Source organism: Larus michahellis, chromosome 9 (assembly GCF_964199755.1).
Source record: "Larus michahellis chromosome 9, bLarMic1.1, whole genome shotgun sequence".
Lineage (NCBI taxonomy): Eukaryota > Metazoa > Chordata > Aves > Charadriiformes > Laridae > Larus > Larus michahellis.
In genome coordinates, this window is record NC_133904.1 from 7,319,890 (window position 1) to 7,333,842 (window position 13,953).

The window sequence follows — 13,953 nt, forward strand, 5'->3', positions numbered from 1 at the left end:
CATGGGCAAGATCTCCCCCAGGAGAGCAACAGTCGCATCACTATATATGTATATTTTTATAGGAAGAACAAAAGTGCTGTGCTAATGCATTCCTCCTTCTGCATGGCTCTGCAGCGCGCACACAGAGCACTGAGTGTGGCGAGAGCCGAATTAAACTCCACGCGCGAAGGATCCTTGTTCCGGCTGGGCAGGTCTGTAGTGACAGGCTGGCTCCTCCAGCGTCCGTCAACGGGGACCAAAATTCACCGGCGTGCTCAAGGGGAGAGGAGAAGGGGAGGGAGCGTGTGCCCGCGGCGATGCTGGGCAGCCTCGGAGGCTGCGGGGAGGTTTCATGGCCGGGCTGGCTCTTAGCCCGGAGGCACAAAGAAGCATGTGGCAGATCTGAAGGCTGGGACGTAACCAAGCGAACCGCCGTTAAAAAGAAAAGCAATTCAGGCAGCTGTGCTTCTGGCTGCCGTGTGGCTGAGCAGGCGAGACAAGACCCTTATTCCCAAGCTGGTGTAAAGGGGATAATGCCCCAGAGGCCCATGGTGAGCAAAAGGATGTTGAATTTAGCTAGAAGCACCCATTAGACTATTGCCCCAAATAGACATGCTGGGAAACACAGACCCAAACTGTGGGCTTAGCCAGGTGGAGACTCAAGTTTGCCTCTATTTTACAAGTTCAGGCCACTTTTTATCATCCAAAGGCCTTTTGGGACAAATGTGCCTGGCCCATGGGAGGGGGCTCCCCATCCCAGAGCCACCAGCATCACCAGTTTGGGCTGGCCTCGCTGCTGGAGGGAGCAGTGGGATGGAGGACCGAAGATTGAGGGGAGGCGCTGCTGTCGTTCATGGTGGTAAGTACGTTCACGGAGCAACACGTGCACCTGCATCCCTGCCTGAATAGCATCAATGCTCTTTTTTGTTTCGCTCTTGATGACAGGAGAGCCTTAATTGGGCATGAAGTAATTCATCAAGCAGCAGCCTGGTGCTGCCGCCGGGTCCCCATAGCATCTGGCAGCTGCCTTGCCACAGCCCCGCGGCTGCTCGTCGGCTGGTGGCTGCCCCAAAAATAGCCCGAATAGCACCCACCTACTGCAAGCGCTGCTGGGAGCAGAAGGTGAGCCCAAAACTCCGCTCCCCCGGCTCAGAAACAGCACATGGGCTTTTCCAGCTTGCCCAGTTGCAGGGCCTGGGGCTCGGTGGAGCTATTTTCTGGAAACAGAGATGATCACACATTTCCAACAGGGTCTTCAGCTTGCCAACAAGTGCAGCAGGTGATGGATGGCCTTGAACGTGTCCTGGGAACCACCTCAAAGTGGGACCACTCTGAGAGCCAGACCAGAGGACCCACTAAAGCAAGGGGAGGTTTCTGGATGGTTTTGTGCACATAAACTCAGCAGGGACCAAGCCGCATGGCAGGGAGGTAAAACGGGAGCTCAGCCATCAATTTCAATAGCTGCAGGGTCTTACTCTCCGTTTAAAGTATTTTTAAAGCTGGGATCCATTCTGGGAACAGAAACATCACCAGCAATTTCATCCCCCTGGATAATTCGCCTAGAACTTGCCTGTGCTTTGATCCAGAAGCTGCTTCAAGGACACCAGAAATCCCTTCTCCCATCCCCTTTCCCCCCTCCACAGCACACCCCCGTTGTGCTGCTGTTAGATGCAGCTCAATAATCTCGGTAGGCACGGTGAGGACATCCTGGTGGCTCTGGATGTCCCCCTGGCAGAGCGCTGACATCCCCCCCTGAGATGGGCAAATAAGCCCAGCCTTCCCCTTTCCTTCACTGGCAAAGAAGGTTACGAGGTCTCCCCATTTAATTGTCACGGCATTTTATGGTCTTGCCCCCCCCTTTTCATCAACAAAAATAAATAAATAAAAAATAAAAAGCCTGCACATTTCTTTCATTTCTTGTATTTTTATTTAAAAAGAAGGTTTGCTAACAGCAATCGGTGCCGTGGCCCAGGCCCCTCAATACAACAGTTGGCTTTAGCAGTCCCTGCGGCTTCATCCCTGCTCCGTCCCTCCTCCACGCCGGGGACAGAGCAGGGAATTATCCGGCTTTAACAACCGCTCCTGAATCGCGGGAAGCTCCTCGGGATCGCAGACTACTTCCATCTTGCAGTTTTACCCCCTGTCTCCTCTATCTCAGGAGACCCCAGCAGCTTCAGCTGAGGTTCACAGCCAGGTTTTAGCTTTACTGTGCAACTAAACCTCAAGTAAAAATAATAACAACAATAAAAAAAAGCGCCAGGTTTAAAAAAAAAAAAAAAACAAAACATAAAAGAAATCATTTTCTGGAGATGGAAAGAAATATCCCCTTGGTGGCAGATTAGCCCACATTTATCCACTATAATGTTGCTTATACCTTAATCTTCGGCCTCTTCATCTGACACTAATTAGGAGGCTGGAGGCTCCTAAGGGTACAGTAGCTTCCACCTCCCAAAACATGAAAGCGACTTTTTCCTTTTACCACTTGAAGCGCTCAGTTTTTAAAGAGACAATGTCAAGTATTTCAGCCCCAAACGATATGCTTTTTAACTTAAGCCCGGCAGTAGGAGGAGGCACAAAGGTGGTGGAAACCCAGCCAGGATGGGTTTCAAAAACACGGCAGCGCACGTCCGAGGCTCACCGGCGTCGCGTTATTTGCTCTCCCACAAATTAAACCCAAACTGCACTCGCTGAACCCCAGACTCACCTGCGTTCTGGCACTGAGTGCTAATTAGGAGACAAACAGAGTAGGCTACAGAAGCAGAAAATTAAACAGGCTAATCAGATCAATCTAGTTTCTTCCCTCAAAAAACCCAAAACTTAGGAGAAAAGCAAATGTGGTTATAAAAATGTCTTTATATTTTGGGCTCCCTCTAAAAAAAAAAAAAAGGAAAAGGATTATTTCTTTGACGCTCATCACTAGCCAAGCATCCCGTCAAGATCCATCTGACATCCTAATTAACTGTTCAGAGTAAGAGCTAATCGGAGCTTGAAAGAAAGGAGAGTGCGGGACTTCGGGAACAGAGCGCTGTATTGTATGCTGGTTCTTTGCGGAGAAAGTAAAAAATAAATTATTTAGACTTGACAAAGTCCCTTGAAGTCCCGCGGTCTTTCCGCTTGGCTGGGTCTCGGGCCTATCGCCGATATTTCAGCGGTTATTTTTGGCAGGGGAGAGAAGGCAGGCTGCTTAGCAGGTGCCATTTGGGAATTAAGAGCTAGATGTACTTATGGTTTTCACGAGCCCTGCCAGATGTTGAGTGTCTTCCACTGTGGCACAGTAAGACACTTACTAACCGTGCCGGTTTGCGGCAGCAAACCTCCTTCCTACCACTTTCTAAATTGCTCCTTAGGAAAGGAAGAGAAAAAATACACGTTCAGCATCCTCCTCACCGTCTGCCCGGCTCAAGGCCGGTGTGCCTGATCTTTGGAGGCCCTCACATCTCCTCTCCCAGCAAATGCCACCGGGATCAGCTCAGCACAGCTCCCCGCCACCTCCTGGAGATCAAGCTGCAGCCCAGGAGGCTTCTCCCTCGCCTCTCCGAAGGCCGCGCTCAGCCCGGCGGCCCGTGTTTCGGATGGATCTGTGCATGACTCTGTTGGGCACTGGTCCCCGCTGGGCAGGAGACGGGTGCTGCTCTGTGCCACGGGCAGTGCCTTGGCTGTGACAGCCGCCAACAAACCTTCCCTGCCCACCCCCTCCCTGCCCCTTCCCCTCCCCGCCACGAGCACGGGGCCAAGAACGTGCCAGCGCCGCCGTCCTTGGCCAAACAAACTAACTACCAACCTCGGACCAGTCACGACAAACGGCTTAACGTTTACCCATCACCTAACATACCCTCAAAAACCAAGGCCACCTTCACCACCGTTCGGGCGTAGGTCGAACGCCATTCCGAGCCCAGCAAGCCCACGGCAAGGGGTCTTGTCCAGGCCAGCCACCCCAGATGCTCCCGCATCTCTCCTGCCCCTTCCTTGGTGAACACCAAACAGTTATAATACTCAGGTCAATATATATAGGTACCACGTGTATATATTTGTGTCGCTGTTCTGCGCATTAACAAAGACAACCAGCCCCACCAGGCACCACTCGTCCTTTCCGCCCCCTCCCCTTCCTCCCGTGGCTGTGCAGGAACGCGGCCGGGGACCACTCTACGTGGCCCCATCGCACTCCCCCACAGTCAGCTTCAAGGCTCCCTGCTGGTGCAGCGTCTTTAAGGCTTTGAACTCCAAGGGCATGGTGTGCGGGCTGGCCTGCGAGGTGTAGCCGTACTTCAGGCTGTCGTAGTAGTGGTACTTGACCGGGTTCTGGTTCTGGTCCAGGGGAAAGGGCCAGAAGCCGTAGAGATAGATCTGGTTGCAGAATCGAGTGGCTAAGGTGTACATGAGGAGGCCGGTGGTGGGTCGCTTGATGTGCACCTTGTTCGTTAGCCAGTACCTGCAACGGGAGAGTAGAGGAAGGCGCGTTATTCCCCCTGCACACAAAGCTCGTGTCTGGCCCATTTTTTCTCTCTCTAGCCCCTGACTGAGATATATTGGTGATTCAAAGTGAGAGGTTTCTGACTAGCAGAAGAGTTCTCCATGCCAAGAAAAAGCCTCTCTAGGGACTGCTTCATGAATAAGCATCCTCCTGCTCTCTGTCTGGTGGTTATATCACACTTGTTGCTATGGCATTGAAGCATCTCAGGCCTCGGCAATCCTTTATGAAAAACAAATTGCTTGCAACGGTGGCCTTCAGTACTTCAGCCTACAATTATCTTCCAATCAACCTAGGAGATCAATACCATAGTCCAAACCATCCACATGTCAAGTAGACTCCAGCAACCCCTCGAAGCAGACACACTCTCACACATAAGCTGATGATTTTCATTGATGAATGAAGATTTTTACGCTGGACGGTAAACACAACGGGGCTGTAAAAACGTTTGCTTTGGAATAAAGGGTCACCAGGCTGCAAGAGCTAAACCACACTGCCGTGCTCCTGTTACACCCAGCAATTGCTACCGTGATCCTGGACCAAAATACACCACCACACTCCGCAACATCAGGCCACGAGACAGACAATATGGCGTATTGCAATATATACTATGCAACACGCAGGTCAGCTGTGCTTGCTGCTGAAAAGTGCATTAGTTTTCATGAGGGATGGCAAAAAGAACAGGGGAAGAAGGCACCCTGTAGGGATGCATGAGCAGAAACGGTATCAGCAGTCGTGTTTTGGGCTGCCGATAAAAGTTATGGCAGCATCAACATCCCGTAAGAAGACCTTTCGAGCGGCCAGTGTTTGTTGCACAGGCAACTTAACTGGTTTCCTCAGCAGAAAAAACACCATCAGAGGAGCAAAATCAGAAAGCAAAAAGGTTTGGGGGAGACAAAAGGTCTGGGGGAGGCAAAAGGTGTGCCCCCTGGGTACACTCCCTCCTCCCCCGGCATGTCTGATGCTGCCCCACAGCAGGCAGGGACGGTGCGGGCAGCGCATCCCACCGTGTCGCAGCCCCTTCAAGCCCTTGGATTATTTTTAATAGATATTTCAAAGGGCCGGGGTTCAGGTGAGCGACCGGCAGGGCTTTGGATAAAAAGCACGAGGAAGCGGAGCACGGCACATGGCATTTCTGCGCTCTGCCCCCGAAGTTTGGGATCCTGGGTCACACGCGGAGCCACGGGAATTGTCTCGCTCCTCATTTGCGCTTTCCTCCTGGACTCCGAGGGTCTGGTGCTCAGACAGCAGGAACCCGTGGGAGAGCTGAGCCTTAATCCTGCAAATTAGCTTTTCACGAAAGCCATTAAAATTTAGCAGCCAAGGCACACGGCGTACTCGTTTGTTCTCAACCAGATAAGAGAAAAATTGACTTTTCTGGTGAATCAAATTCTGGAAGCAGAGTGCCCGCCTCGGCGTGTGCAGGAAGGGCACGGCAGGGTTTATTGGGGTCCCACACCCCGGGGGTGTCCCAGCGCCTGCAGCTTTAGCAGAGGATGAGTACGACACTTTGGGAAGTGGGTCCTCCTTGCCCGACGCATCTTGGCATCCAGCACGAAAAAGGAGCAAGTAACCGGGGCAAAACCAGTATCTCGGAGGCACAGCACGAGCATTTCCTGGGCTCGCCCGGCCATACGGGTTGCGCTATGGGGACACGGCAAAGCCCACTGCGGTGCCAAGGCAAACTTCTCCCACAGGTAGCCATAAAACAGCCTCCTTGATGAGTTTGTGGGTAAGCACATTAGACCCCTGGCGTGCGGAGACAAATGGGAGATTATCACCACCACTTAACTCTGTGAATTAGGGTATCCTCATCCAGCAGGGAAGCTACCTGGGAAGAACTGTCAAGCCACATAACCGGCTGGTTTTGGGGGAAGACACAATCAACTGCGTTTGTCCTGCACGTGCTTTAGCCTTAAAACTCTCCTTTTATCAGTTTGCCAGCTGGAGCACAGAAAGATAGTGCTGACCTCCTGGCCTGCCGAAAATATTAACTTTTGGGTTTTGCTGAGAGTCTGTAAAAACTGTAGGAATGTACAACGACCTTGACACCATGATGGAGTGACCCTTGCAGGAGGGTGCAGGACGTTCATGTGATCACCAACGTTTTAAGCATATTAACGATGGCAAAAATGACCTGGGTCAAACACAGACATGCTCTACAGAAAGCAGGCCGTCTTCTGCAACCCAGCCTGAACAAAAAGCCCTACCAAGACCAAGAAGGGTGTGCAACCAGTACCCAAAAGCAGCCCTACCAAAACCAACCTGGTGTGTCCACCACAGGACACGCAGCTAGTGAGCACTCACCCGATAATATTGGGGTAGGGAACAATCACAATTCATATTGGTATAATGAAAATAAAAAACCTGGCTCTTTTATTGAATCATAGAATGGTTCGGGTTGGAAGGGACCTTAAAGGTCATCTAGTTCCAACCCTCCTGCCCTGGGCAGGGACACCTCCCACCAGACCAGGCTGCTCAAAGCCCCATCCAGCCTGGCCTTGAACACCTCCAGGGATGGGTTTTACCCCCATTCCCTTTTATTGCAGGCGCAGCATTGGGAAAACGAGAAGTATGATAAACCTCACTCCTACAGCATCATGAATTCTTGCTGCTGGATGCAGCTTTGGGAGGGGGTGATGGACTCCAGGCTGTCCCAGCCCACCCACACAGATGGCATACGTAATATAGAATGCCCAAACCATACCATAGGCCATGCCCCAGGACTTACAATTTGTTTCTGGGAGACTGAAAGTGGGAAATCCTCCAGTGAGGGCTGGGGAATACTGTTTCATGACCGGTTTGTGCTGGGAGTGTGGGAGCTCTGCAGGAAGATCTCCCTCTTATCTCTCCCACCACTGGCCAACTGAGACAGCAGCCACATTCCTGGTGCAGGAGAGAACAGCTGGGGATGGAAATAAAACCTAATTAATTCTGTAAATCCAAATGAGGTTGTCTGGGCGCACATGGGATGCTGTGTCAACAGCGCACCTTTAATATGTGAGGTCCGGGATTTTAATTAGGAGGAAAGATAATCTTGAAGCAGGCAGTAATTATTTTTCAAATTGGCTACACCAATCACCATAACTATTAACTGCAACATTTTATGGAAAGAGACAGCAATTAAAAGAGAAGAGCAAACAGCAGTCCTGAAACCCAATACCTCCTTTCTCAGAGCCGTTCTCACGGCATAGACCTCCTTCAAAAGCTGGTGCTGCGTCGTTTCTGTAAATGAACCCTCAGGGGTGTAAGGAGCTCCAGAGACGGGCTGGTAACTGAGCGGGATGCAGCTATGAACAGGAACTGTGATTCCGTCACGCAAAATTCGCCTGAGACAGCTCTTATTTCGGATCATGATGGTGACAGATGGGAAATGCCATCGGATCTTCAAGGCCACCTTTCGTAAGGACGCAGTCCAGACACAAGCCCTATTTGAACTAACACTTGATGGTAGCCAAGGGCAGAGGCTTCAAGAAGAGCGGCTCAGAGAGTCTCACCCTAGCTGGTGGGTGGTTCTGCTTGCTCCTCAGCAACACCAATTTCCCAAAAGGTTTCCAAGAAATTTAAGCAGCCGCCCGAGCAGCATCGCATAGCACCGCTGCCGGCTGCCTGACCATCAGCGTATCATAGAATCATAGAATGTGTTGGTTGGAAGGGACCTCTAAAGGTCATCTAGTCCAACCCCCCTGCAGTCAGCAGGGACATCTTCAACTAGATCAGATCACTCAGAGCCTCATCAGGCCTGGCCTTGAGTGTCTCCAGGGATGGGGCCTCCACCACCTCTCCGGGCAACCTGGGCCAGTGTCTCACCACCCTCATTGTAAAGAACTCTTTCCTAATGTCTGATCTAAACCTGCCCTGCTCTAGTTTAAAGCCATTGCCCCTCGTCTTATGCCTCCTGCACTGCAGCCACAGGGGAAGCGACCACTATATTTGGACCTTCAAGCCCGGTGGGAATCCTTCAGGACATCAAATGCTCTGAAACTGCCCGTAGGGAAGCCGCAGCTCCCGCCCGAGCCGGGGAAGGTGGCAGCCTCCCCACTGCACATCTGGAGCGGGCACCCGCCCCGCTGCCAGCGCTCATCCTCCCCCAGCATCACCCAATTCGGGGAGCAGAGCCTGGCCTTGATTTGGGATGCCCTGGCAGTGCCCTGCAGGCAGTGTTCGAGGAGGGCTAGCGAGGGCAGGGTCCTGCTCTCTGCTTCCCCATCGCCTCCTGGTATGTCCAAGAAAACCCTAAGGTAACTTGTACCCTCCAGGCAAGGGTTAACCCGCAGGATAAACTGAACAGAAAATCCATCACCCTGATGAAATGAATAAAAGAAACCCAGGTCAATGAAGAAATCAAGTTTCAGAAGCATCAGCCACATTACCTAGTGATATACATCAGAATAGCTGAAATAATGCAATTTCAGAGCCTTTTAAAAGAGCTTATTCATAAAAGTGTGATACAAACACAAGCTGTTGTGGAGGTGCTAGTCCTTGACTGTCAGAAGCATACTATCAGTCTGCCACACACATCCTGCTCCCATTAACACTCATGAAAAACCAGCTACGGATAATGAGAGCGAGTGCCCGACGGTGCTCCTGCTCACCTTGGTGCAGGTGAGGACAGGACCCGCCGGCGCCGGCAGGGCACAGATCGTATCCCGGCTGCTGGGTGGATGGAGATGAAGTGCTGGAGCCAATGCTATCCCCCATCCAGCTTCTCCCAGCCCTTTTCTGTCCATGTATCCAGTCTCCTCTGTCACCCCCACCAAAACACCTGAGAGCCACGCACGGTGATGAGATCTGTGCTGGAGGCGTTGGAACGGGCAGGTCCCCATGCAGATTCATGCTGTTGCAGACTCCAAAAGATGGATCTGGAGGCAGAGTTGGGCTTTATCCCATCGATGGGCAAAGCCCAAACACCAAATCAAGCCTCTCTAACCAGACTGGATCTGTACCCTGTGGCTCGGGTCTGGTTTTAGTGACTTGGTGCAAGCAAATCAACACTGAGTCATGGATAAATAACTCACTCTCTCCTCCAGATCTTCAGCTCTGCAGTGCCCTTTCAAACACACGTGGTACTCAACACCCACAAGTGAAACCATTTCCAAACAGAGAGAAGAGCAAGACAGTAATTGGGAAGCAGATTAACCTATTTCTTTACCCTCTCCCTTCCTATGCCTTTCCCCTCTTTTTGACAAAGAAAAGACTAAATCTTCTTCCCGATTAACCGGAACAAATTAACTGTCTCAGGGTCTCAGTGCAGACACACCACAGCTCAGATACAACGTGCCTCATTTGCTCAAGTGCAGAGGGGCGAGAGTAATTGCTCGCACAAGGATTTATTTGTGGGATATCCACTGATCTCACCCACCCATAGTCCCCCACATCCTACCCCAGTCACACAATTGGGAATGGCTATATTTTTCCCCACCCCCTACAGACTTTGGTCATATTCACCCCTCACCCGAGCACAGGACCACTGTTCTTAAACCGTCTGTGGGACCAGAGGAAGGGCTTTAAGGCACGAGTCCTTGGGGGCAGATATTTCAGAGGAGCCCCTGTGAGCTGAAGGATCATGTGGGAAGAAGCATGAAAGAGCCTGTTTAGAAACCCCACAACTGGGTGACACTGGCTACTCCACAGCAGAGCCCATCTTGAGACAGAGAGCGAGAAAAGGTGGGCTGAGAGGGCTGTGAAAAGCAAAAGCGGCATCTTGCGTTTGACATGTTAGAGAAAAGGGGAGCCCATGGAGGGAAGCGAAAGAGCAGGGTGACACAATCGAAGCGACAGGTTAGGAGAATAACCTGCACACGTGTGTCCTGCGCGGCTACAAGCAAGGCGAAATTGCCGGAAAGGATGCGGACACAAGGCGAGGAGGGACCAGGGGAGGGCTTCCACCATGGCTGATGGATGGCAAAGGCAGCAGCTGAGCAGCATTGCTCTGAAAAATCAGCAGAGGCTTTAGACGTTGTTTGGGTGTGAGGAGCCAGGGAGACCTCTGAGGCAAAGATGAATCCACCTTATCGCCCACCAGGCTGCACTTCTGAGGACACGTGGCAGAGCTGCTCTACACAGCTACGGACCCTGAGCAAGGGGACTGCTGCCATGAAGGGCGCACGCGAACCATCTTGGCCATCTGGATGTTAAACCTAACGGGAGACCTAGCAAAGGAGCTGGAAGAGATATTGATTTTTTTTTTTCTTCTTTCAAGAAGCTCTTAACAAAATCTTAAGGGATTAGAATTGGTTACTGCCAAGAGACCCTCGTGATGGACACAGTAGAAATGCTAGACTAGATTATACAAGGCAAACTGAAACGTGTCCATGAATTCTCCGCAAGGAGCGATAGTCAAACCTCCAGACACAATTATTTTCCCTTGCTTCCTGCATTTCATGTTATTTCTCTGACAAAAGCTGCTTGGCAATAGGGATTACAAGGCTTTCTGGAGACACTAACAGATGACATATAAGGGGTTTGCTTGCTTCGCAGCCAGGAGACGAGCACGGCGCTCGCCAGATGAATTGCTCAGGAGACATTTTATAGAACCGCTCCGAAGTGAGTCACGCAACCCCGAAACGCACGCCACCGTCCCCATCCCCGCGAGCTGGCTCCCCGCCACGGCACAGCTTTCCTCCTCAGCCTTCAGTAGCGACTCGGCTTCCTTCTGAGCTCCTCCATCGAAATGCTGATGGCTCTCTCCCCTCCTGGCGTGAAGATGAGGAGTTTAACCGTGTGAGAACAGCCTCCGTCCTATTGCACAGATTATCCAGAATCATCAACACAAAAAGCTATCAGCAAACATTTAAGGCACCCTCACAGCTAGGAAGGTGATGTCTCAAATGATGCTGTTAAGGACAACAAAACCAAATGCTTTTTACTTATCTCAGCAACACACACTCTACAAATGCCCCAAATGCACTGAAAATTATAGGAAAAAATGCTCAATTGCCACTGAAATGCATTCTGGTCTGGGGGAAAGCAGAGCAGGGCAATAAATACTGTGGTTCAAGGAGGAGTCAAGAACTCACAGATGTATTTTCACTGGAAGTGAAGGAAGAAGAGAAAAGGCAAAGCTTTTGTAGCTGAATTGAAGTTGGCTGAGATAACATTAGTCTTTGTAGGAAGTGCTATTCCTTGAAAAAAAAAATAAATATAAAAGAACATCTTGGCTGAAAGACTCCCCCCATTTCTTTGTGATTTCCAAATCAACTTAGGATAGGTTATAAAGGGGAGCTTTATCCAGAAAAGACGACAGGACATCTCTGCAACTGCAGCCCACTGTAGCACAGAGGGATGTTCTGTGGGGCTTTGTGGATTATCGATTCTCTGCCGCACACCACAAAATTTATTTGTTTCACAAATCTCAGATCTGTCAAAGAAAACTGTCATGCTCCAAACCCGCATGTTCTTCAGAGAGAGCTGGAGAGATGGAGGAAGTCGTTGGTGACCGTGTCCCTGTAACAGCAAGGAGCTCAAAAGCAAAAATATATGATGATCTGAGGAATTCGAGAGCATCACTGCAGAGGAATAACTAAATTCCTAGTGATTCCGGTCAGTTTGACCTGAGGTGAGATTCCTTCTTCATCCCAAACTGCATCATATCATTTACCCTGAGCAGATGGCAAAGACAACCCTATAGGTAGCTGAGAGACTTCCTATATAGCACCAAGAGCATCAGCACACCTCCCTGCTCAGCAGTGGCTGGTTCATTCAATACTGCCTGAATCACTCTTGAATCCATCCAAGTCCAAACCTGAGGAGGCCACACCGAGGCAAGGGTTAACGTTGACTCCAGCCTTCCCCCAGAGCAGCACAGCCCTTTGCCCCCCAGCCCTGGGTGGTCCGTCTGTACAGCTCCTTGCCCAGGCCACTGGGTAGGTGTTGATGTGCTCCCACCAGTTCTAGCCAGCTGAGGGGCCTGCAGTCTTAATTATATTAATCGTTAATTAGCAGGCATCCTTGTTTTCCTGCTGATAAGTGTGAGAGCAGGAGGGCAGGTCAGGCAACAGCTCCCTGGCTTAGAGGGCAACCTCTGATGAGGATTAGCGCTGGCTTCTGTGGTGATAATTGAATTAGTGCTGCCTTAGCGCAGCCATGACCCACCTTTCTCCATCGCCCCACAGCACGGTGACCAGCCCAAAGGACAGGACTGGGGGCTCGGCTGTAGCTCAGAGCGGGCACTTAGAGCTTGTCGTCAGCATCAGCCAGCATCCGACCACGTGCTGGTACCACATCCGTCCCAACCAACCCATTCCATACAGTAGCCACCAATGCTGGCTACTTCAGCCGCTTGCTGGTGTGACTGGTCACATCCCTCTGAGCCTCAGCAGGTTTTCAGAAGCCCCAACCCACAATCCTCGCGCAGGAACCTATTAAAACCAACGGGAACACTAACACGTGCAAAAGGAAGACACCACTCCAAGCCATGGGAGAAAGGGTGAGAGACAGTGCTGAGCCCCCGGGCTTGTCCCCAGACCCCCGCATCCCCTCCGGCCAGGCAGGACCTGCCAGCCATGGGTGGTGGCTCCAACGCTGCTCTGTGGGAGATGCACAGGGACTACCAGCGTGCCAGCCAGCCCGCCTGGACCGCAGGGCTGCAGCGCAGGAGGGCCAGGAAGGTGCCGCGAGTCGGAAGATAAGCTCAGCAGCAGAGCTTATCGAGGCATCCTCCTCCTCTCCCGCGGGAAAGCGATGCCCAGCCTTTGCCAATCCCTCCACAAAGCTTCCTGCGGGAAGTTTCTGGCACCAGGAACGGTTGCCAGCGCAGGATTAGCAGCCTGTTGATTTAAAGGGCTTATTACAGGAGCTTAATTCTATTTTGACAGATGAAAGTAAGTCAATTACAGCTAGAAATAGCTCAGAATTTGGGTTGTGGTGTTGATTTTTTTTTTTTTTCTTGCTCTCCTCCCTTTCTGTGAGTTGTGGTATCATTTCCTTCCCTTTCTTTACCTCAAAATTTTCTGTAAGATGCCTCTCTGGCCCAGGGAAGCCTCAAACGCAGGCATTTGGGGCAGACATAGCTCTTTTTGCCTGTTATTGCCGCCTGTGATGCACCGCGGCACCAGAGCCTCCACTCCTCCCAGCCTGCCTGGGCCTCCTGCAGAGATGCCCTTCACACCCCTCTCCCTGCAGCAGCCCTTAGGCTTGGCTCCTGCAGGAAACGACCCCAAAATCTGTTCCGTGCCCATCCCCTGCTCTGACACATAACCCAGGCTGGGACAGAGCAACACCCAGCACGGGCCAACTGACCGGAGGAGCCCAGGCTCAGAGGTGGGTCGGGGAAGAAGTGCTCAAAGCGATCAAGAAACACTAATGCTGAGGCTCAGAGGCGGGAGCACCAGCTGCACGAGTGAATTCCCATCCCAGGAGAGCAACAGGGTCTAGTCAGGAGCGGAGAGGACAACTACTGCCACTAAGCCATCTCCAGCATAAAGCACCGCCTGCCTACACTCCCGAAATGCCTAACGAATCGTGACCCTCCTCAGAGAAATAAAGCAAGAGCCTACCCTATTACC

At 51.5% G+C, this 13,953-nt stretch overlaps 1 protein-coding gene across 2 annotated transcripts in view; it reads right to left on the reverse strand.

Annotated features, from left to right (window-relative positions):
* Positions 1-1,910: 1,910 nt before the first annotated feature.
* Positions 1,911-13,953, reverse strand: part of ST8SIA2 (ST8 alpha-N-acetyl-neuraminide alpha-2,8-sialyltransferase 2) — a 35,992-nt gene continuing 23,949 nt past the window's right edge. For both annotated transcript variants that reach the window (XM_074601552.1, XM_074601551.1), the window contains one exon: positions 1,911-4,408. In XM_074601552.1, the coding sequence (XP_074457653.1) occupies positions 4,123-4,408 (286 nt within the window). In that variant the 3' untranslated portion in view covers positions 1,911-4,122. The remainder of the gene's footprint in view (positions 4,409-13,953) is intronic.